A 23,884-nucleotide genomic window follows, 5' to 3' on the forward strand; every position below is an offset into this window, starting at 1 on the left:
TTGAACAAATGGCACGCATAACAGCTTGGATTAATGTATTTTGAACTCCCAGATATTCATGGTCATTCCAGTCACTAAATCACAAGAGCTGATTTAGTGCTCTACACCCATTGTGATAGGTTTACAACAAATGGAAGCACTGCACAATTGTTTCAAAGAGAATCCACTTTTGTGGCAGCAATCATCCTTCTGGCTGCAGCAGGGCTTCCGATACTTGAAAGTTGAAACGCCTCCAACATTATCCACCAATCATTATTATTCAAGATGCTGTGGTGCCGATTGCACGTTAGACAACAATGTTGTTTAGAACTTTTTATGTCATATTCTACTCTCAGCGGATGCTGGTGTCAAATTTGCTGGTGCCAAATCAAAATTCTCTTCCAGCATGGTGAATACTTCGGCAAGTGAAGACACCTTGAAGTCAGGTTTGACTTCCTCAGGCAAAGAATCATGTGGGCCATATCGCCCTGTTTCATCAAGTAAGCAAGTAAAAGCTCCTGCCCTCTTTCCACAAACAACCTGCAAAGTCTTCAAAAGGTGAGTATTTAGGTGAAAGCGCAATGCTCAGTTCTAGTTCTGTAGCAGTCTAGCTTATGTAAATGGCACACTAACTTCAGCTTATAGCTTAGCAAGAAAGCAAAAGAGGACCTCAGGAACTAGTAACATTACTTAGTGGGCATTTATGGAAGTGACCAATTTATGTTGGTTCCTGGCTGTGATGAAAATATAACTTCAAGCAGAGTCAGGTGAATATTCAGAAAGAAAAAGGTTATGAAGCAATTGTATGTAGGCTTGAAGTGTGCAACTTGGTTTCTGGTTATTGCATCATGCTAATTGAAACCATCGAAAAGAAGGTACTACTATAAGCAATCCTTTAAATGCTACATTTCATAATGAGATGAAGAATGCTCACATCATCCTTGAGACTGTCACCGACCATGATCACTTCATGTGGTGGAATGTTCCAAGTGGAGCAAATGTGAAGCAATGGAGCTGGATCTGGTTTATAGGGGCGAAATTCTCTGCTCAGTGCAGGAGCAAACATCATCTGCAGAGATCCCAATCGACACAGTTATAGAATAGAGTCGTATACCATAGTCTGGAAAAAAAGGATTGCCACATTATTATCAAATATACAGGACACCACAGATAACCAAATGAGCATGATGTATAAGCAAGCAACATTAGGGTAATGCAACAACTTACACCAAATCTTTGGTGAAACAAATCAACTGCATCCTTGACATTACGGGTGATCAAACCTCTTCTGCAAAAAGTTGAGGTCAAGAATCAAAAGCTGCATATGCATCTCTATCACAATAAAAGATTCGTAGGAAACACTAATAGTGACACCCCAACATGCTAGACAGTAGCCATGAACTCAATGGCATCTGTCAACCAACACAATCGTCTCTGGTAGCCACAAAAAGGCCATCGAAGAAGTGAAAATCAGCTTTTCAACGCACAGAAGTACATCACTGATGCAGTGATGCTAGCCAGCTTCTTTCCGATCACTCTATCTCTATGGTTGCACAGGCAGCAAAGCCACAGAATCACAATACATGATCTGTTAGAATATATTTAAGCATGAAAGCACATGGTTTTATTGAATCATATATACATGATCTGTTCCATATATGAATATATATATAGCTCCTGGTAGTTGCACAAAAAGTCTTGCAGAACATTCTGCTTGTATAAGATTTATTTTAAGAGACAAGAATATGGAAGACGATACTAAATCACATTATACTAAACTTAGTGAACAGTACACTGTAACTACAGATTCTGAATCCATGGCAATGCTATTATGTCAGGTTTCCGTCCATCAAGTTTGCAATCAAACATGCACTTCTCCTATCATCTGGCAACCATTCATGTATCATATATTAGGAATCAACTGTAAATCAGTAAATGGTTCAGGCAGCATAGCTCTAAATGGATCATCATCAGCTTTGAAGCAACTAGGTGTGGACTGTGGAGGTGAAACTACCAGGTGGATACGACACCAAATCGATACCATGAAACAAGACTCACAGTCAATCCGAAGGAAGCAATTTCAGCAAAATTGTTGAGGTAGCATGTAGCAAGCACTGACCTGATCCGCTTCGAATCCAGGAACCCGCATAGCTCTGACGCCCCTGCAAACCCAGGGCAAATTGCAAGCAGTCACACACACCGATGATGACATGCCAAACCAGTAGAGCACAGCGCCTGCGCTATAAACTAGAATCCACCGTGCAGCAAGCCAGGCGGGGCGCTCACCGGGCATGATCTGGAGTCGGTCGAGCCCCTCTTTCTCGAAGCGCGCGATGACCTCGTACGCGTGGCGCTGCTTGTCGGGCGCCCAGCCCTCGATGCAGTGGAGGATGTCGACGGAGCCTCCCCCCGCCGCGCGCGCCGCGGCGTAGGCCGCGTCCCCGCCGAGCACCTCGCGGTACATGGCCTGGAAGTCGATGACGGGCACCGTGAGGGTGCCGTCCATGTCGAAGACCACCCCGCGCAGCGGCCGCCTCGAGCGCTGGGCCGGCTCTGGCGCTGGCGCGGCGGAGGACATGGCCCGGATGCCGCGGGCGACGGCGAGGCGGCAGGGGAGGGGGAGGGGCGCGGCGGCGAGGGGGCCCTGGAGCAGGCGGGGGAGCATGCGTGGCGCGATCTGGGCCGCTGGATGGCCCGTACCGGGAGGCTGTGGTGGGTTTATTCCTTTATTATGCCTTTATATGGGCTGCGCCCGACAGTGTGGTGGACTGGTGGTGGTTCTCACAGTGAGCAGTGGCGACCTGCCGCGCGTTAGCGCCTCCATCGGGTGGTTACGTATTACGAAACTACGTCTTCTCAGTTACCATACGTGCATGGCTCGCACACTTTACTTGTGTCTAAAAGTTACGTTTGGAAGTTACGCGGAGCGTGTACGGCCGAATTTCACCGTTTGGTTTAATTTACAACCACGCAGTAAATGCAAATTTCCGGCTGTCTGGGAGTCTGTCCTTTCTTGCTCACGATCGTCTTACTGTGCAGGCCCGGCATCCATTGACCCCCACAAACTACTCCACCTGAATCGGAGGCTATTCAATTCTTCACTGGTATGGAGTACCAACGGTACCGTGCACCTGCCTATTTGACAGGACGATGCCAAGGTTCCTCCAGTGTTACATCCCGTTGGAGTGTCAAACCACGCAGCTTGCATTCAGTACGGCTCTCAGCTGATAAAACCAGGACGCCCGCCGATTCAACCTCGAGATGCATGTTCCATCATATATGAATGCCTTGCCTTTATTTTCTGATCAACATTTATTCTGTTAAAAATTAACGCGTGTCGAAATTGCTAGCACAACTGCATTACAGTAGGATTCTTACTTTTACAGTCAAGCAAGCAAAGCAAGGAAAACCACACCGCTAGCTGCTTGAAATTCTGAAGAATTATATATTGACTAGAAAAGGCCTATATGATGGGATATATATGGTCACCACCCGTACACATGCACAACAACACGGACAGAAAAGAAAGAAAGAAAGAAAGAAAAACCTGCTGCTGAAAATGACATGTTCTGGACAACGAACTGATCGAATTTGGAACTGACACTAGCAGGGGAAGCACTTATCTCTAAATACGTACTGACGAAACCCTCAAAACCTCGAGAGAGAGAAAGAGAGAAAGAAAGAAAGGCAGGCATGGCAACTGCAAGTTGCAATGCAAGCACGAATGATAATCAAGCTGAGAACGAACGCGACTGCTACTGGCCGATCGATGAATGAATCATGTGCGCAGCTGCTCCTTTTGGAGGTCGATGGCGAGGACGGTGCTGAGGTTCATGGGCGCGATGTAGTCGACGGATCCGGACATGAACTGCTGCACGATGAGGCGGTTGGCGCGCTCGGTGGGGTGGAAGGCGTCCCAGAACACGAAGGCGTCGCGGTCGGCGCAGAGGCTGGACACCATGGTGCAGAGGCCCATCCCGTTGAACCGTCCCTGGCCGCAGCACGCCTGGGTGGCCGTCTCGAAGCCGTACGCCTTGGGGTCGTCGATGAAGTCGTTGTGGATCCGCTGCGTGTTCACGCCGACGAACACGTCGCTGCCGTACCCGGCGTTGAGGTCCGCCAGCAGCGCCATCAGCCGCGGGTTGTACATCTCCGCCGCACGCTGCAGCTCACGGTCGCAGCTCCCGTCCAGGCTGTGCAGCGCGAGCTCCGCCGGGACGCAACCGATCGGACCCACGCCCTGCACCAGCACGCGCCGCGCGCCCAGGTCGTACAGCTTCTGCACAGGTCGTTCGTTCGTTCATGGCAGTCGAACGTCAGCTCGTTGTCATCTATCCCAGTCAGCATGCGGCAGGAAGAAGAAGAAGAGAGGGCCGGCATACCGTGAGGATCTGCCTGTACTCGGAGAGGATGTAGTTGATGTAGTCGGGGAGGGAGAACTCGCGGGAGCGCGCTGAGTAGGGCACCAGGTAGTAGTTGTTGACGAAGTCGTTGCCGCCGAGGGTGATGAGCACCAGCGAGCCGCTCACCAGACGGGCAGTCTGCTCCGGGCCGATCAGGGAGCTCAGGCGCTTCTGGTACTGCTGGAAGTAGAGCAGCTGCTTCGAGATGTGGATGATGTTGGCCTATATTAATTCTGGATGTTAGCTTCATATATTATTCAGCATGATTAAGTCATTATTAAGGCCGTTCAGAGCTAGCGAGACGCACGAATTGGATTCCGGTGTCGTTGAGGATCCCGACGCCGGCCGACGCGAAGTTGGCGCCGACGAGCATCTTGTCGCCGTCCAGCTCCGGGCTCAGGTACGGCAGCACGGGCTCGGCGCCGAGGTGCTCACCTGCATGCACATGCGGTGCCGGCAACAAGAGTTCAGAGACAGCATGCATGCAATGTGCACTACTGTTAGCAATTCTACTGATGATAGACTTCAGAGACAGCATGCATGCATATGCAGGTATATCTATCCGACTTAACTGATGATGTCTGGCACGTTCTTGCCGTTGCTGAAGCGCCCCGTGGCGCGGTGGTCCGGCGTGTCGATGCCGTACGGCGGCGAGTCCGCCCGCGCCGCCGTGAGCAGGTAGTTGTTGTTGCCGTTGTCGACGAGGGAGTCGCCGAAGACGAAGAAGGCGCGGGCCGCGTCGGAGCCCGGCAGCGTCGTCCCCAGGCAGAGCAAGGGGAGCAGGACCAAGACCAGCCACGAGGAGGCCATTGCAGCAGCTGCACTTGTCAGTGGCCTGCTGCTATGCTGATGTGATGTGATGTGATGTGATGTGATGTGATAGGCTCAGCTGCTGCTGCTGCGCTTGTCAGTGACGCTTCTTGCAGCGTCGCATCGCATCCCTTTTATAGTGCCATCTTGCCCCCATGCTGGTGACTGTTGAGAGAGCCCATATGATGATATGATCCGTGGTTGGTGCCCGTCATTAGTTCACTGTTCTCCATTTGCTCTGTGCCTTAATCAATTCTCTGGTTCTAATTCTGTGCTGAGCTTTCGTTCTGCAAGTGGAGTTGAGCTTTCGTTCCATCTGGTCACAACTTCAGATTGGATCTTTATTTCCAGTTTTGCACAATCACGACGTTAAGTTCACATCACAACTGATGCGAGCTCACCATCTTGAACTGTACAGGAGGAGATGTATCTCGGAGTTTCCTTGCAGAAAACATGGATCTATGAAGAACGTGGCAAGATGTATTTGAATGGCAAAGAGCCAAGCTCAACTGCTGGGAGCGGCTCATCACTTGGGTTTCTGAAAATGCACTGCATTCTGAAGGTTCTACTGGCTGAACAACCCGGGCTGAAAAGGAATGCGCCAGGAGCTTAACAGAGATTGTTACAACAGGGTATTCATGAGGGCAGTTGGATCTATCTTATCGTCCATGTAATGATGCCTGGGGTTAGATCGATCAGATGAGCTGGACTATGTAGCTAGCTACTATATATGAGACCTTGACAGTGAGCAGTAAGATTGATTGATCTGGATGAGTAGCTTGCATCTACACCCCACGTGCGGCTGTTTTTTTCTTCATTTCCTGCCGTGTGTCACTGTGTGCAACTCTTCAGTAGAACACGCACGATATCGATGGAGTTCGGAGGCAACAAAAACCGCATCTGATCTGTCCGTGACAATATTAGGAAATGATGATCCATTGAACCTTGTTGCAGGGCCACCTGTTCTGTCCATGGTTTTCAATTCATCTCACACAGCAGCAATCAAGTTAGTAAATCAAATGTTACCATTTTTGCTAGCTTAATAGTATGTAGTACCATCTAGTGTGAAGTTATTACTCCGTCCATCGGAATTCCTCTCAAGACATCTACTTCAGCTTAAAAACCACCGAGCAGCATCAATAGGCGTACCGGCACCAGGTCGTACCACCTACCTAATCGAAGGACACTATACATTGCACTGCTCCTATAAGATTGCCGCTAGGATTTTATGGATCACAATGTCCATCGGTGAAATCTAAGGAAACTGAATCTGTCCAAGGCAGGCAGTATAGTAGCTGAGTAGGGGCCCTTCCCAACCCTCAACCGCACTGCATTTACTACTGAATGTGTGATCAGACCGCATCACTTTCGTCCATGCTTCTTCATTCTTGTATACTTGGGTTTAGGGTTTTGGCTTTTGAGTCATCTCAAGTCTGAATTTACCGCAGCCTTTTCTCATATACTAGTCTTGAGCACATTTTGTATCAGTTTCTTTTCTTCACTGTCGATGTGAAGTTTTCAGATGATATGCACCAGAGGAACACTGTTTTTCTTTTTTTTTTTTAAAGAACACTGTTTGTTCTCTGTGTTTTTTCTTGAGAGAAAAACAGTGAGCTGCGCCAGGAATTTCTCTGTGTGTTTACAGAGTGGGACTGCAGGTGGAGGAGGCAGAGAAGTACCCTGCAATTACAAATGACCTGGCGTAATAACGCCGTGTGCAGGCACACCATCTTATGGAGGCCATTGAAGTCCGATGTTCCCTGGACAGGAGGATGAAAACAAGAGCAGGGGGAGATGGATCCCATCTTCATCTAGCCTTCTAGGACGACGTCAGTCGAAGTACAGAATTTTCTACTACTTCTCATCCTGTCGGTCGGTCGAATTGGTCAGGGTCTCAGAGACACTCAGAGGTCAAGTACATGCATATTACTACTGCCTAGGATGTCACTATCTCTCTCAGTATATATGTAGAAGTTAAAACTGCATCTCTTTTACTACCCAGTATCATGCTAACATTACAGTTACAAAGCTTAACTGAAGCCCATTTCAAGCATCACACAGCACAATGATCTGGGACTGTGATGGTCTGGTTTGGTTCCTGTGATTTATTTTTAGCACCCGTCACATCGAATGTTTAGATGCTAATTAGGAGTATTAAACGTAGACTATTTCCAAAACTCATTATATAAGTGGAGGCTAAACGGCGAGACGAATCTATTAAGCCTAATTAGTTCATGATTTGACAATGTGTTGCTACAGTAAACATTTGCTAATGATGGATCAATTAGGCTTAATAGATTCGTCTCGCCGTTTAGCCTCCACTTATGTAATGGGTTTTGTAAATAGTCTACGTTTAATACTTCTAATTAGTATCTAAACATTCGATACGACACGTGCTAAAAATAAGCAAAGGGAACCAAACGTCCCCAAACGCAGCTGATGAACAGTGACATTCAGTGCTGTCATTTCCCGCGTGTTGTGTGATTGTACCGTCATGGATGTGGTTGGAGTGGGTTACGTTCTTTTATAACACTGCCGCAGCATGGCTTCCTCTGAATCGTCTGGCCAGCTCCATTTCAAGGCAAGTGATCCATCCCGTTTCCACACCATAATGCCGTAGCCCGTAGGCGGCCAACAGCTAGCGATGCGCTTCCAAGGTTTTCCCTCGTTGTCGTTGATGCCTGACACCTGGATCGGCGGCTTGGCGCGATTGAATGGCGCCAAGCTTTGTTTGATGGATCGTCGTTTCTTAATTAGTTAATAGTACGACGTTGTTGCGATCGCGGGTCGTTGTCGCTGTATCCGGCTTTCCCTACCCTAATGACGCAGTCTTGAGTCTCTGCCAGCCGGTGCAACGGAGCCATCAGCCGGCTTCTTCTTCTTCTTCCTCTTCTCTTTTTACCTTGGCAACTCAATGAAGCTGCGTGCGTAGCTGGGCTGCTGGGGCCGTGCCGTGCGTGGACCGTGGAGGCGGTGGCCGGTGGAAGCCGAAGCCGTGGGAGGGACAACCCGTTTCACCGGCTATTTATGGCCGTTGGTACGGCACGGTAAAGAAAGAGTCCGGCCGGCCGGCGGCGAAATCTTGGGCTTGCCTGGTTTGATTGGTCCTCGTTTTAATTTCTTTTCCCGGTGGAGCTCCGTGGATAGATCGACGGACGGATCGAGCGGATTCCACCACCACCCACCGGCAGCGGAGTAATTGCGGATCCAGGCGCGGAGAGGAGCCACGGCTCGGGCAGTCGGGCTCGAATGACCAGTGGCCTCAGGCGCAGGGTACCACGTGGCTGCCGCAGCGGGTGGGTGGGGCCAACTTGTGGTCAGGTGGATGGAAAATGGGCCCATTGTCGGGACCACACTGCTCGAATCAGTCGCGGGCCGTCCCTGCCAAAATGATACAGGCCGCGGCGTTGTTGGGCTCTACAGCTGTCGTGTGGGGGTATATATCATCACAACACGTAAACATCCGAGCCCAGCCCAGGTAGTTGTTGCGTTGGATCAATCTGCCTCGCACGGGCCCGGTGTCTCTCTTGTATGTTTTTTTTCCCCTCGAGACGACGACACTTTCAGTCCGTAATGTACTCTGCGCATACTGCATACACCCATATCCCAACTGGAGCTACTGCATGAACTATGGACTACAAATGTACAATCAAGCACAATGCGTATTCTCCACTTCCTTTGCCATCATTGCACCGTTTGAAACTAGGAGACGGCTTCACTTTTTTTTTTCACAAAAAAAAATCATTCACAGTTGTACAGCTGTGCTTCAGACTTAGTTTGCCAAACTACTACAGCATGACCCCTCCTACCTACGAGCTGTTGGATCTACTTCCGTTACTCCCGTCCCGTGCCGTGTGAGTGCGTGACACAGCCAGGCGGTATATACTTGTATAATACATGCAGGTAAGTACACTACCAGAAACCAGTATTCACCTGTATACTATTAGTAGCTAGCGATCACCTACTCGCCCCCCGTATTATACTCCATCGGTTCGGCCAAGACGTTGCTATATATATAAAACCAATGCAACGCAGAAATATATATATAATATATGCACGTATTATATTGCTCTGACTTGCAAGTCTTAGGGGTATTTGGATACCCACGGCTAAACTTTAGCACCTGTTACATCAGATGTTTGATACTAATTAGGAGTATTAAACATAGTCTAATTACAAAACTAATTGCACAAATGGAGTCTAATTCGCAAGACGAATCTATTAAGCTTAATTAGTCCATGATTTGACAATGTGGTGCTACAGTAACCATTTGCTAATGATGGATTAATTAGTCTTAATAGATTCGTCTCGCGAATTAGACTCCATCTGTGCAATTAATTTTGTAATTAGCTCATATTTAATTCTCCTAATTAGCATCCGAACATCTGATGTGATCCTGCTCAAGTTTAACACCTCGTATCCAAACACCCCCTTAGCTAGCATACCAACGCATATCTGTTATAGTCTTTTAAATAGTTCGTCACCGTACCCCTGCTTCAACTTCAACACAAGGTTGCGAGTTTTAGAAACAAAAACAAAATGTAGGAGTCTTGTATTAGGTTGTCTTAGTGTCTTGAGCATAGACCAATATATAAAATGTCTAAATCAACCCAGTGCAGAGGAGATAAGACGTGCATTACTCACCTAACGAGGCTCGCCCGTTCCGATCCTCATAGGATAATGTTACCATTCGCTCAGCTAGTGCCACTAAAATTATGGGTTATGAGAGAAGTGCTTGGATCATCTATCCCCTGTTACTAGATAGAAGAAGACAATCAAGGTTGTTAATCCATCACAGCGACAAATAAGAAATAATCCTATGTGTAAAGTTTAATTAAAACTCTGCATATATAACATGAGAATAATGCAGACTCGTGACTTTGTGGCCTAGCTAGCTAGCTCGCACATCCAACAGAAATAGCAGTAGTACAACTGATGTACACTGTGCAACAATCGATTCAACCGCCCGTGCTGATCTGAAAGGAATGTACTTTTCTCTAGTTTTACCTCAGAGTGCAAACCATCAGGTGAAAACTAGAGAAAAGGTAGGGTAATATTTTCAGAACATTTTATCTCATTGAAAAAGATGGATAGCAAATTTGCTCTAGCATTATTTTCTGAACATTTTATCTTATTGAAACTCTTTCGGTAATAAAGCAACTTTTCCATTGGAACATGAACACTACTTGCCCCTTCTTAATTACTGCGTATTCCATGAAAATAAGCTTAGTCCGCTTGGTGGTTGGGGAGTAGTGTTTCAATCAGCACTAGATCTCTAGAAAAGGCAAGAGGAAACCGGCCCTCTGTTCAATCTTCAATGTATTCGTCTGGTATATATTGCAAAAGACAAGCTTATTTGGTAGCACACGACGTATAAAAATACCAGTATAAGACCAGAGAGTAGTCTACGTACGTGGGCGCTGATGCACGGAGAGAGCTTCTGTTTTTTTGTTCCTTTTGGGATCGAGAGAGCTTCTGTTGAGAAGGAAACATCACGCACACATAGCCATAGGGACGACGCAACAAGCAGTTGTCCCGTTTCACACCACCACCCCAACCACCGCTCACTCTGAAACTGAACAGGGAACCAACGCGCTATGGTGGTTAGCCGCGTAGATCCTGGCCGTTTGATCGTACAAATACACGAAGGCGATGCGGTGCCGTGGAGGCGTGGAGTGTGGCCGGAGGCGCCACTGCAGTGACAGGGAAGAAAGAGTGCTAGCTAGCTGTTATGGCCTTATCTCGCTGGCCCGCAGTACGTATAGGAGGCTCTAGTTGCCTGCCATGGGACACAACATCGAGTCATAGACGACAGTGATGGATCGATGCATGATGGCACGAGAGAGCGAGCTCTTCTCGGCATGCTTGCCTATGCCTGTTGTGCTCTGATCTCGTCTGTCACAGGTCATATAGTACAACGTTATTGGGGGCCAAAATCGACCTGCTGTGCGTGCAGTGATCGATGGAACGTTACGTTTTAACGGATCGATGACCCAAACAGCCACCGATCCATCATCTCATCAGCTAGCTTATCTCGATCGGCTTCCAAACTAAAATGTCCCATCGGGTGTACATACTTGCCAAGATCGATCGGCTTTAATTTAATTTGCATTCGGCAACGTGGCGAGGACGTACGTAAAATACGTGTATACCAAGTGGCTATATGATTGCAATTTGCAGCGTACACGGTACGTGACAAATTAATGCCCGACTAGCAGGGACGACGACGCCATGGCTTTGCGGTTTGATGTGCATGTCTCAGCGGCACGTTATATTAGGCATGTTTGGATGGACTAAAACTAAAGTTTATCTTTGGCTAAAGTTTAGATGTCTAAATTTTAGTTGGCTAGAATTAGTCTTGTTTTGTTTGGAGCCAAAGCTAAATTTTAACCCCTTTATTGGTAAAAGTCCATTCTATCCTTAGAGGATGTAGGAGAAAAAATAGTAAGATTTTAGTTGGAGGGTATTCATTGTCTTTTACTATTTATATCTAAAATTAGTTCCCGTTAGCTGAGTTTGGAGGGTTAATGAATGGGGGTTAGCTAATCTGTAGCCCACCTAGCCCTGCTGTTTGGATCATCAGGGGGTAATTTTTAGCCGACTAAAGTTCAGCCTCTGGATCCAAAACAGGACCATTGTTGCTCCATTATTGCATATGCAAAATAGAGCTCCATCTATATACGCAAATATACACATATGGAATATAATACTGATATCCTGCAGAGTCTACTACATGTACACGTCACGTATATTTTAATTAGGTTAAACGATCGAGCCTGCGAACAAGACTTAAAATTACTTATTTCCAGCCGGCCGTTCGGTCGGTCGTCTACGTCAACGTATACACGACAGATCTGCAGTATACGTCTCGTGTTTAGGTATAGTATGTATACAGAGAACCGTTTCCATATTATTTCTTCCCTAGCTAGCTAGTCATTTTATATTTCAATTTTCATTTCTCACCACACAAAGCGGCAGCAGGTAACACAAGTCCTGATGCGAGAAGAGACAAGAAGGCAGCTGGCAGTGCGTCTAAAGCTAAAAGGGACAAGCAGCTAAGATGTACGATAGCTTGTTTGTTGTATACGGTGTGTACGCTTTCATCAGGTTGGGTAATACAATGCTAAACATATACTTGTTCTACTAGCTCCATTTCTTTCTCTGCATGTAATTCATTACAATATGTATGCATCGCTCAAATGAAGCTCATTTGCCACGCTGAACGACTTTAAGCTTCCAAAATATTGTTACCATCGTCTCTGAACTCTGACCTCAAAGTCTGTTCGCTGTCCTCAACCACTACACAATCATGGACATACACGCATTTTGTTCAAAAGATGATTCGATCAGAGTACTTTGTAGCTAGATACTGTCTGTCGCTTCGTTTTAAAATTCTGACGACAGAGCGAAGCGTGTTGGCTGCTTTTCTTCCTTCTCCTTCTTCAGAATGCCAAATATATACTACTGCTGAACTACCTTCAAGTAGACAAGTACGACGTAGCTAGCGTTGGCTTCTCCCCAAGGCTTTCGGGTCAAATGGGACAGCCGAATGAGATCGAGCTAGTCCTGTGACGGGTGAACAACTAAGACGACGGACGTCAGTGTAGGCTTGCTCAGCCTCGGATGAAAGTAACAGTGAAACAACCATGCATTACGAAAGAAAAGAGCATCTACAGAAGATTACACACGGATACATCGACGTATTCTCCTTACATCGGAGGAGTGGTTGTGCAGTCCGCATCACATGTACTACGTTAATTTCATTCTCTTCATGCGTGACACAACCCACTGACCCAGTATGTGTGGTAGAATAGCCTCTGACTACTCTACGCCACACAAGTAAACAGCGATGGTGCAACGGCTACGAGTTGAGTTGAACCGATGCAACTGGTGGAACTTAACAATGTACTTCCTCCGTCTCAAATTACTATTTATTTTTAGCTTTTTTAGATTGCTATGCACCTAGATATATGATATGTAACTAGAAAAGTTAAAACAAATAGTAATTTAGGACAGAAGGAGTAGTAATCAGCAGTGTTCCCACCACTTAACCCTTCACGCAATTTAACAAATATTTTGTCAGCGATAGGTCATGGACAATAACAGTAATAATATTTCAACCCTCCGTTTGGTTGACTAAAAATTCTAAACCAACCAGCATGCACAATTCTTCAAATTAACCCATGTTATTGAAAATAAACTCAGCCAAGACAGTTTTCACATTAATTTGATTTGGACCATATAAGCTATACATGTCGGTGTCCAACATTAATTTGAAAATAAAGTTGCTTCCATTGCCCAAAACAATAGCCTTACCTAACCTAATTAGCAAAGACTCAGTAGCCAGTACGCATAAAAGTGGCAAAGCTACACATTGTAATTAGTACGTCATCATTAGCCTCACTATATAGTTACTTTCAATTTGATAGAGAATTATTCGAGCATGACACACTGCGAGTGAGTTACATGACACAGCCAGTAACTTTCACCTGCCACTGCAGCAGAGCAGCTAATCCTGGTCAAAGCCATTTCCCAACGGCTAAACCCCGCGCCTATAAAACCACCGGCCTCCAAAACCCGCACCTCGCTTCGCGTCGCGTCCTTCCTCGCGCCGATCGCCTCTCCTCTCCTCTCCTCTCCATCACCACCCCGCTCCGCACCCATCAAACCCTCGCGCCGGCAGGCGCGATGCCGTCCTCTGCCGCGGCGGCGCGGCTGCGGGAGCTGGCGCCGGCGCCAGGGGCGGAGCTCGACGCCCCCGGCGCGGCCGCGCTCGCCGAGTGCTGCGTGGGCCTCCTCCGCACCGGCGGCGGCGGCGGCCACACCGAGGCCACGCGCGAGGCGCTCGAGGCGCTTTGCGCCGCGGGCGGAGGGGAGGCGATGCGGGGCCACGCCGATGGGCTCGCGCCGCTGGTCGTGGCGCGGCTTGGGGACGGCGACGCGGCCGTGCGGGAGGCCGCTAGGAGGTTCCTCGTCCTACTCATGGAGGTACACGTACACCCGTCGTGGCATTCGATCGCTTTTATTCACTCCTTAAGATTGTACTGGTGCTGCGACTTAGAAATGATTAATCTAGCTATTACATTTACAGCCGGGGTTTTTCATGAGTAGGACGGGTGTACGTGTACCTCCATGAGTAGGGTATGAATATTGTTCCAAATCAGCCCGAACTAATGATATTGGCATGAACAAAGGACCGATTAGGGGGAAACCATTCTGGTGTGGAGAATTCTGTACGAGTAATTATTTGTGTACAGAGTATGAATGGTACCTTATGCAATTTATTCGGTGCAAAAATCTTCAGGTCTCGTACTGTCCGTTAATATTTAACTATTATCTACTTGTTACAATGTATCTTATGTTCTGAATTCATAATGGGGGTTTGGTCATACTAATAAAAGAACAGATAGAAATTTCAAGGACTCGTTGCAACTTGCAAGTCCCAGAAAACATTAGTTACTGTGAGTTATGCGGTGATTTGCGCTTAGTAATTGCGTGGTCAGAAAGTTGTTGATGTTGCAGATGAAGGAGATGAATGCAAGAACGGAAAGCACACATCCAAATTCTTGCATGTCAGACACAGATGATCAACACGTTCATTGTGCGACAATCAAGATGGAATTTTCTGATACCAGTCAAGTAAGGAAAAGTTCCAAAGAAAAGATCAGCACGAGAGATATCTCACTTCTTGCAGGTACATTGGGCTTCCATTCAGTTTTTCAGGCTATTCGGGTGTGAAGTATGTAGTTTGTTTCTATATCCAACAAGAGCCTTGTATGAATTGATAAATCAGAAATTAGTATATCACAAATATTTTTTTATTAAGTCCATGATATAATTTGATGCTCAGAATAGTATAAAGTGTCATAAAAACCAGATGAATAATACTTTCAATAGCTAAACCAAATTGCCATTATGAAAACGTAAGTTGGAGGGAGTTAGCTGGTTATGCACCCCATGTAGGAGTACCGGTGCAATTTTGTGGTTAGTTTTTTATCTTACCATATCAGTTCCTGATTACTGGGAGATAATATGTCATCCTTTATTTGTTGTAGGAGAAGGAGACATTACAAGGAAATTAATTGAACCTATAAAGGTTTTCTCTGAGAAGGACCTACTAAGGGAAATAGAGAAAGTAGTATCTACTTTGCAGCCAGACAATGAGTGGTCAATCCGGATAACTGCAATGCAAAGAGTGGAAGGCTTAGTGCTTGGAGGTTCCTAATTGTGTTGGCTTTACCGTACACATTAATAAATGTTTAAATTTATCAGTTGAAGAAGTGTGGGAGTTCTTTAAAGGACCTTTTCTATTGCATCTTTATGCCAGGTGCTGCAGACTATTCAGCCTTTCCCATGCTCCTAAAACAGCTTGTGACCCCTCTAATAACTCAGCTTCTGGATAGGAGATCAAGCGTTGTGAAACAGGTTTGGTCATTTGTGGTTTCATGTTTGCAACCTAACTTGCTCTAATCGTTTGAGGAAAGAGAATTCTACTTACATGTACTGCAAATTGACAAAATCGCCGTGTTGGTACCTTATTAGATTTGCATGACCCGAAAATAGACATGATGTGTGATTGTCAAATATCCTAGTGAATAGAACATGCTATACTTCGTCCTTTTTTGGGCACTTGCTGAATTGCTATTTTCTATTTTGATTACCTGTAGGCATGTCATTTACTAAACTTCCTATCGAAAGAGCTACTACGTGACTTTGAACCATACGCAGAGCTGCTTATTCCGGTATGCTGTTGCTTTCGTTCTATATCCACTGTTAACAACTATCAGTGTCAGCCTGATGTATCTGATTGAATCCACCGTGTTACTCAAACCCACAGGTCCTCCTTAAGAACGTCGTAATCACCATTCTTGTAATTGCTGAGTCTGCTGATAACTGTATAAAAGAGGTATACATGCTGAAGAGCTTGCTCTGGCCATTTTGATTTCTTGTTGTTTGATTATTGCTCTCTCTGTGCACAGATGCTAAGGAACTGTAAGGTAGCTCGTATACTACCAAGGATTATTGAATTTGCAAAGAATGATAGAAGTGCTGTTCTTCGTGCCAGGTAAGAAGCACCAATCTGGTATAGCAATAGTACTTGGCAGAAGCTTAAAAAGGTTTTCCCAATTGCAGGTGCTGCGAATATGCAATACTAATGCTAGAGTACTGGGTTGATACTCCAGAAATACAGAGATCAGCTGATGCGTACGAAGATCTAATCAAATATTGTATAGCAGATGCAACTAGCGAGGTATTTACATTCTGCCATTCGTACATCTACATTGGTGTTCTGTTTGTGAGAAATGCCAGTTAGAATTTTGATTGGGATAGCACAAGGTGTTTCTTCCTCCTGTAAATTTGGAGCACGTTTTAGTGTCCTTTTTTTAGCAAATAGTTGGATATAGCACATAGATAATTGGTTCATTAAACTATACGGTGAACTTATGAGTAGCCCGTTGTCTGTCAAGTCATATTACTATCAATATATGCTCTACATTGAACAGAAAAGGGGGGAAATGAAAACCTGGACTGCTATGGTTTCTTCTTAGCTGCAGATCTTTAATCAATCTATAAGAGAGAATTATTGTATAATTTTTTTGCATTTGTTGCCCTACAAAATAAAATAGTGCATTTGTTTCTTTGACCTTTTCTTTTTGATAGTCATGGGTTATGTGGTGTATATCAACTGAAAGATGCCTGTGAAAAATCTATAATTCTCTGCTTCTGGTACTCAACTTCTGATTCTGGCCAGTTGTTTCAAGTGGTCTTCTTTTTGTAGAAATCCTCTGATTTATTTGGCTCTTTTCCAATTCCAAGGTTCGATCAAGCGCTAGGGCATGCTACAGGATGTTCTCAAGGATATGGCCTGAGCGTTCACGCCAGTTGTACTCGTCTTTTGAACCATCCAGACAGAAAGTATATGCTCAAACTGATTCTCCCGTAAACATATCTTTCTTTTGTGAATTTATCAGACATATTTTCCCGATTGATCATATAGTATAACTTGCTTTTTTTTTAAAAAACATTGTAGATGATAAATGATGAAGATGCTGAGACACATCAAAGGCATCTTCCTCCAGTAGAAAGTGTTAAACTAAGTCAACCTCAACTTAGTTCTTGCACTCCTGCTGTAATGGACAAAGTTGTTAAGGTTGATTCTGAGACATCATTTTCTTCTGGAGACCTGCAACCATCACAAAGACTATACCACCAGTATGATGATATGGCCTCAAAAGCGCAAGATCAAAGCAGTAAGGATGACACTTTGGCTATTGGAAGTTCTTTTGAAGATAAGACCACACTGGGAAAGGAAGAAAACACAAACAGAGATACTGGTAAATGCGATTCAGGTACCTGTCATTAGAAAACAATTCTATAATTCCCTGTAAAAGAAAAAAATGTTCTTTTTGTTTGTTTAACTGGAAATATTAGGCTCCACTGACCAATGTCTTCCATAATTTCAGACAAAAGTGCAGGTGTCAATTCATCATCTTGTGACCTGCCATCTGCTGCTCCAATTGCAACGGGGGCACCTTCAGAGATGCCATTAACTGAAGCAGATGTTGTAACAATTGTTCAAGATAAGGTTGAATGTGTTCCAAATGCTGAACAGATAACTCCTCAGCAAGTTCAAGGATCAGAAGATCCTTCTGAGTTGACGAGCTTGTCACCTGCCGTTAACTTGAGAGGATCAGGGAACTTGCTAAAACAAAATCCTATTGAAGAAAGCTCTGATGCCGGATCAGGTGGAAAACTAGGTCCTCAGCAGGAGAGGAAGCACTGTTTTAGCACTCCTAAGAAGAGTGCTGTTTCTAAGGAGCCACGTAATAGTTACACTCCTAACTTTCGGCGACCTCTCTTGAGTAAGCAGATGACAAATTGGTTTTATGCCAGTACCAAAAGTGATTTAGATGAGAAGAAACTCATTTTGGGTGAAATGATAAGCAACATGGATCTGCCCTCATCTCTCACAGAGGCACTCTCTTTAGGTCTTAACCCAAGGTCAGATTGGATGATGAAGGTATATGCACTTGATTTCTTAAAGCAGTGTTTGCTAGAACGTGGACCAAAAGGCATTCAGGAGGTTGCACAAAATTTTGAGAAGGTTATGAGGCTTGTTTGTCGGTATCTTGATGATCCCCATCACAAAGTGGCACAGGCTGCTCTCTCATCACTAGCTGAGATCATGCCGGCTTTCAAGAAGCCTTTTGAACATTATCTCGACAAGACACTGCCCCATATTTTCTCTCGTTTAAATGATCCAAAGGAATCAATTAAGCAGCAGTGCTTGGCAATTTTGAAACATGCAAGTGAAATTTATTTCATTGATTCTCTCTTACCCGCCTTACTTCGTTCACTCGATGAGCAGAAATCTCCCAAGTCAAAACTGGCAGTTCTCGAGTTTGCAAATGCCTCTTTTGTAAAATGCACAATCAATTCTGAAAGCTATTCTAGCAGCAGTTTCCTTAAGCCATGGTTTGGAAAACTTGCCCTTTTGTTTAAGGATAAAAGCAAAAAACTGAAGGAGGTTGTGGTGGTTGGTTTCTCATCAATTTATTCCCATTATGATCCTGCATCAATGTTAAGCTTTTTGGTCAGCATGTCAATGGAAGAACAGAAGCGGCTAATACGGGCAATGAAGCAACTAATACCAAAGATAGAAAGTGATATAGAAGAGTTCTTGCAGCAAAGGAGACATAAGCAAAGGGCTCCATCTTTTGACATCTTTACTGCTAAATCACCACTTCATCCTGCATCTCAATCTGCTAAATCACCACTCCATCCTGCATATCGATCTGCTAAATCACCACTTCGTCACACGTATCAATATGCTAAATCTCCGATACATCCCACATACCGATCTGCTAAATCACCGATGCATCCAGCACATCAATCTAATTCTGTTAAGACTGATGATTGTTTCAGTTCTGCACTTCAGTGTCTCCCAAATATTTCTTTGGAAGCCCAGGAGTGCTGTTCTGAGAGGATTGAGTTTGAATCCAGTAACAAATCTTATGATCACAAAGCTGAAATGATGGACAAGAAGTCCAGTACCCTGAGGCCAAGGAACAGTCTCCCGAGAAGAATTGACTTCAGTGTGATATCAGATAACATAGTTCAAAGTGCAAGGAGAGACAGTCAGACTATGAAGATGTTTGATGAACCAAATGCAAGTGAACTGAGCATAAATATCAGAAATCACGAAGTCACAGGGAATGGCTGCCAGGATCATAAGGTAAGTATTTTCCAGTCAGTTGTTCACTTTTTCTCTCTCCTAAAATAACACTTTCCAGATACAACATCGTAATTCTAACAATCTGTAACCTGCTGATGTTTTGTTTGAAAACTATTTTAGCTTTCTCTCATTTCTGCAACAGTTAGGTTGATGTCTCTCTCTTTTGAGATTTATTTTACAAAGTTGGGCAACAGATTCCACTTTCTATTTACAGGATACTGTAAGGCAACCAGAAGAAGTTTCAGAGATGAATGGACATTGTGTGCCCACCAAGGTTAGATTAGACCGCACTGTTCTTGTTCCGTATGTTGTGTCACCCTAATGGTAATTTTTCAGGGGTGTTCGTTCTCCACTGGTTACTTAGCTGGCTGTGACCTCATCTTGAACTCATTTTCAGAATTTACACCAGATGTCTTCTTCCCTTCTTGAGATGCTTGATGATCCAGATGTGCCCACAAGGGAGCTTGCACTTTCTCTATTGGTTGAAATTCTTGAAAAACACGTAAGCGTTTCTGGAACTCCTTAACAGTGACTACTTGTTTCCTGCATGTGCCATTATTGTATGCCATCTTCCATGAAAATGACCCCTGCCTTGCCCTTTCCGTCCAGAGGAAGGCAATGGAGAGTTGCGTGGAAATTCTCATAGTTAAATTGCTGCATGCAACCAAAGATGCGGCCTTGAAGGTATACACACTTGCAGTGCATGCTTCAGCTCGCATTTGCTGATGCAACCATAAAGTGGGCCTCTGAAGCCTTTATGTCATTGTCACTGCAGGTTGTAAATCAGGCCCATATCTGCTTGACAACTGTGGTCACTCAGTTTGACCCACTGCGATGCCTTGGGGTACGCTTGATTTGCATTTTTGTTAGTTTTATGGCTGTGGATGTCTCTTGAACTGAATCTGGTGGAGAGACCTTGAACAACTTGTTACCTGTCTTTCCCCCCACTTCAACTGCCCTTTGTTTATTTCTCTTGTAACTATGCAGGCCATTTCTTCTCAGTTGGCCTGCCAAGATGAGAAAATTCTTATTATCAGCATCAATAGTTTGAGCAAGGTAATCAGCCCAGCGAGTTTCATTGCGTTAATCCTACATTTCTCATGTCTGCAAACCAGTTCAAAGCTAGTACTATGAACCTCAATTTGGCTTTTATATATTCATGGATTGAACTCTGAGTCAACTAGGATTTAGCTGCATGTGTACAGCTCATTGTCTAACTTTGACCCGTGTTATGAGTTAGGTGGCGTACAGCTAGCTTATCTTTCCCATTTTGGATATTGCTAATCTTTATTCTTCCTTTTTTTTGCAGCTTGTGATTCGATTGTCACAGGAAAACCTCATGGCTCATCTGTCAACATTTCTTCCTGCACTTCTGGATGCATTTGAAAACCACAGCCCATATGTCCGCAAGGTTAATCCGCTCCCACTTTGCTCTAGAATGCCGTATTTAAGATCAGTCACTGTATTTTGGACAACTGTACTTCCTCATGTCCTCCAGATTACCTACAGTAAAGGTCATAGGAACGATTAGGAGCATAATATGTAGAAGTTGCACTAGTGATCAGCTTAGAAAAGCTTATAAATTTGTCAACTTGAGTCTGTTCAGTTAAAGGTCCACAGCTAAGAAGACCCTTACTGAACTATGTTGGCAAAACATCACATAAGAATTATGGTTAGAAACCTGAGCAACTTCCAGTAGCCTTGATAGCACATACTATTCATCAATGTGTTCATCGAACCAGAAAATTCAGTAGCATTTCTTGGGCACATGTTTGGTCTGTTCCCTTCGGTTAGCCGGGCCATATCCGTCTTTACTGAACACAGCTCAGGCCATATGGGGTAACTTTATTCCGATCCAGTCAACATGGAAGTCATGCATGTAAGCACCGGATCGGTGGACCCTGGTCGTTTTTCATGCATTCAGTGTGCATCCTGACACTACTCCCACACATACGCATGCTGTCTTCTTAGCAGTAAACATGACTGAATGTCTGAATCTGAATCTGAATGCACCGAGAGAAGAACACAAGAGGCCATCACCAACTAGGACCTGACCTGCAGTAACATTTACCTACTGCAGCATTGTACTTGCTTTGCATCATACATTCCTACCATACGTACAAAGTATTTGGTACCAAAATTAAAAAGAAAGAACAGCTGATGTGTATCGTAACGGCTTTGCCCTGTGGTGCATTTGCAAATTGGCAGGCAGTGATGGTGTGCGTGGTGGACACATACCTGAAGCTGGGGCCGTCGCTGCTGCCGTATCTGGAGGGCCTGGACAGCGCGCAGCTGCAGCTCGTAACCACCTACGCCAGCCGGCTGTCCCAGCCAAGATTCATTGCAGCGGACGGCTGATGCAGTGGAGTGGAGGATGTCTCGCGGCACGGGCAGGATACCACTCGCCCCTACCCTCCTCATAACGCCCATGACCGGACCAGAAGGAGGAGGAGAAGAATACTCTATACTCGTAGCAAGGAAGGAGGGCCTGTTTGCTGGGCTCCCAATTTATGAGGATAGATTGCAGCAATAATTCCCCTGCTTCCGGATGGAAAGTGCAGGGAGTACTAGCACTGTGCAGAGTAAAGGTGGCGTCTGTTTTTTCCCTTCCCCGTGGCTGTTGTGATTTAAAAGAGGAAATAAAGGGTGTGCAGTTTGACAGTTTCTGGCTCTGGCTGCTGGGATATATGAATTCCATTTTGTGAGATGAAATTCGGATGGATTCCAAGCCAACTGGTTGGAGAGGCGCTCCTGTGCCCGTACTGCCCTCATGGTGGCCTGCAGCTGCATGTGCGCCATATCTCCTCGCTGATACTAGTCGTTGTTGCTTGATCGATCGGGCTGGCTCCGGCTGGTCTGACCCTGATCCGTATGCAATCTGATCGCCGTCCGTCAGTTGGCAGTCCACTCACAGCACAGGCAGCAGCACGAATGGGCCATCACCTCATCTCGTTTAGCAGCTGCGTTCGTGAAAGCTTGCTAATGTCTGAATGAGTCTTCAGGCTTTTCTGTCTTTATTTACAGAGGAGAGAAGAGCTGCTGCTGGGTAATGGATACGCATGTAAACATGCAGGCTTTTCTTTTTTTAGACAAGGCAAAAAATGGTAATTATATGTACTGCTGTGATGGGCTGGGTCCCGTAGGTGGCAATTCTTTCTTGGATTGAAATCCACGAAGCCTGCTACGTACCATTGCTGGCTGCTCTGCGAGGATGGTGCAACTTGGAAGTCGAGGAAATGATCGCCCGTACACGGCTACACATGGCAATTGGCGAGGCAGGTATGCTTGCTATGATCATCAGCGACAGCAGCAGTGGCAGGATGCATGCCCGACGGGCCACGGCGGCTCATGAGCACGCACAGCCCACGCCCGGGCTGTCGAAGATTCGAAGCAAAGGGTAATCAAGTTTTACTGCTACCAGACACTGACCGCAGCACACGGCTCTAATTAATTACCACTAGCAGCAATACTCTGTCCCGGATGGAGGAGGGAGGCGGGGGAGAAGTGACTTTGTGCTTGGGGCATCAGGCATTCAGGCAGCGGCCATTGGCAGCCATGAATGCGCAGCGCAGGTGCAGCAGCAAGCTGTCGTGCCACTGCCGGCTGGGTGGACGGACGGGCCGGCGCGGCGAGGGAGGCGGACGGGACGACGTGCCCTGCCCTGCCCACCGGGAAACTTGCGCGAGCAGCAGGGGAAGGAAGGAAGGCTCTCCCGGCCCATTTCTCCGTAGTGATCTGATCCAGAGGCAAGGGCGCAAGGCAAAGGCATGCGATGCGAGGGCTATGGTGGAAGCCTGGGAAGGCCGCATGCAATGCAATGATCAGTGCGTAGAGCGCGACCAGGTACAAGGGGAGGGCGGTCCTGTTCAGTTCAGTTGCGGGCTTGCGGCTTGCGAGGAGGAAGCACTGTGAGCGCACATGCGCGTAACGCCAAGTCGCCAGCGCCATGCCGGCCGCCAACAGAAAGAAAGAAGAAACGATCACCCATTCCATTCAGCGCGAAAGCCACTCTCGTGAGCAATCTGCAAGGCAAGGCAAGCGCACACGGGCGCGCTTGGGTTTGTGCCGGCACATGCGGACCTGCAAGCGAAGCCCATGAATCCCTCCATCCGTCCCGGTGGATAAGCCAATAAGATAGTCCTAAAAGCCTCGGAGAAGGGGATTATCATTACTGGCATACTGCTTAGAACAATGAGTAATGCGACGACCAGATGGGATGAACGGGATCGAGTTACTGTTATCGAGGAAAAACAAAACATCCCCTCTCCCTCCGTCCCCGATTCCCCGAGCACGACGAGCTCAGTCCCCATGTGGAACATAGGATTTACGTAGGAATTTTGTAGATCGTAGAGGAATTTTTTCTATGTGATCTTTGGAACAAAGGATTGACCATCCTTCAAAATTCCTGTGGAATGGTTCAATCCATAGAAATTTTGGAGGAAATCTAACATGAGGT

General features: G+C 45.9%; 3 protein-coding genes across 3 annotated transcripts; 1 reads left to right on the top strand and 2 right to left on the bottom strand.

The window, feature by feature from the left end:
* Positions 1 to 2,669, bottom strand: LOC117841553 (haloacid dehalogenase-like hydrolase domain-containing protein At2g33255). Its single transcript, XM_034721963.2, has 5 exons — positions 2,266 to 2,669; positions 2,099 to 2,141; positions 1,207 to 1,267; positions 914 to 1,048; positions 1 to 519 (listed from the first exon to the last, which is right to left on the bottom strand). Exons 1-5 carry the CDS (start codon positions 2,642 to 2,644, stop codon positions 319 to 321), a joined length of 819 nt encoding a protein of 272 aa, XP_034577854.1. The 5' UTR covers positions 2,645 to 2,669; the 3' UTR covers positions 1 to 318.
* Positions 2,670 to 3,401: 732 nt separating this feature from the next.
* LOC117841552 (GDSL esterase/lipase At5g33370) lies at positions 3,402 to 5,310 on the bottom strand. Its single transcript, XM_034721961.2, has 4 exons — positions 4,955 to 5,310; positions 4,690 to 4,817; positions 4,362 to 4,604; positions 3,402 to 4,258 (listed from the first exon to the last, which is right to left on the bottom strand). The coding sequence occupies exons 1-4, from the start codon at positions 5,190 to 5,192 to the stop codon at positions 3,758 to 3,760; spliced, it is 1,110 nt and encodes a 369-aa protein (XP_034577852.1). The 5' UTR covers positions 5,193 to 5,310; the 3' UTR covers positions 3,402 to 3,757.
* An 8,475-nt stretch (positions 5,311 to 13,785) lies between these two features.
* Positions 13,786 to 22,114, top strand: LOC117841555 (CLIP-associated protein). The gene is made up of 18 exons (XM_034721965.2): positions 13,786 to 14,180; positions 14,715 to 14,886; positions 15,248 to 15,409; positions 15,520 to 15,617; positions 15,860 to 15,934; positions 16,030 to 16,098; positions 16,172 to 16,257; positions 16,326 to 16,443; positions 17,010 to 17,108; positions 17,224 to 17,542; positions 17,657 to 19,428; positions 19,643 to 19,702; positions 19,826 to 19,930; positions 20,038 to 20,112; positions 20,204 to 20,272; positions 20,416 to 20,484; positions 20,738 to 20,839; positions 21,637 to 22,114. The coding sequence occupies exons 1-18, from the start codon at positions 13,881 to 13,883 to the stop codon at positions 21,784 to 21,786; spliced, it is 3,900 nt and encodes a 1,299-aa protein (XP_034577856.1). The 5' UTR covers positions 13,786 to 13,880; the 3' UTR covers positions 21,787 to 22,114.
* Positions 22,115 to 23,884: the final 1,770 nt, after the last annotated feature.

The sequence above is a fragment of the Setaria viridis genome, chromosome 1 (assembly GCF_005286985.2).
Source record: "Setaria viridis chromosome 1, Setaria_viridis_v4.0, whole genome shotgun sequence".
Lineage (NCBI taxonomy): Eukaryota > Viridiplantae > Streptophyta > Magnoliopsida > Poales > Poaceae > Setaria > Setaria viridis.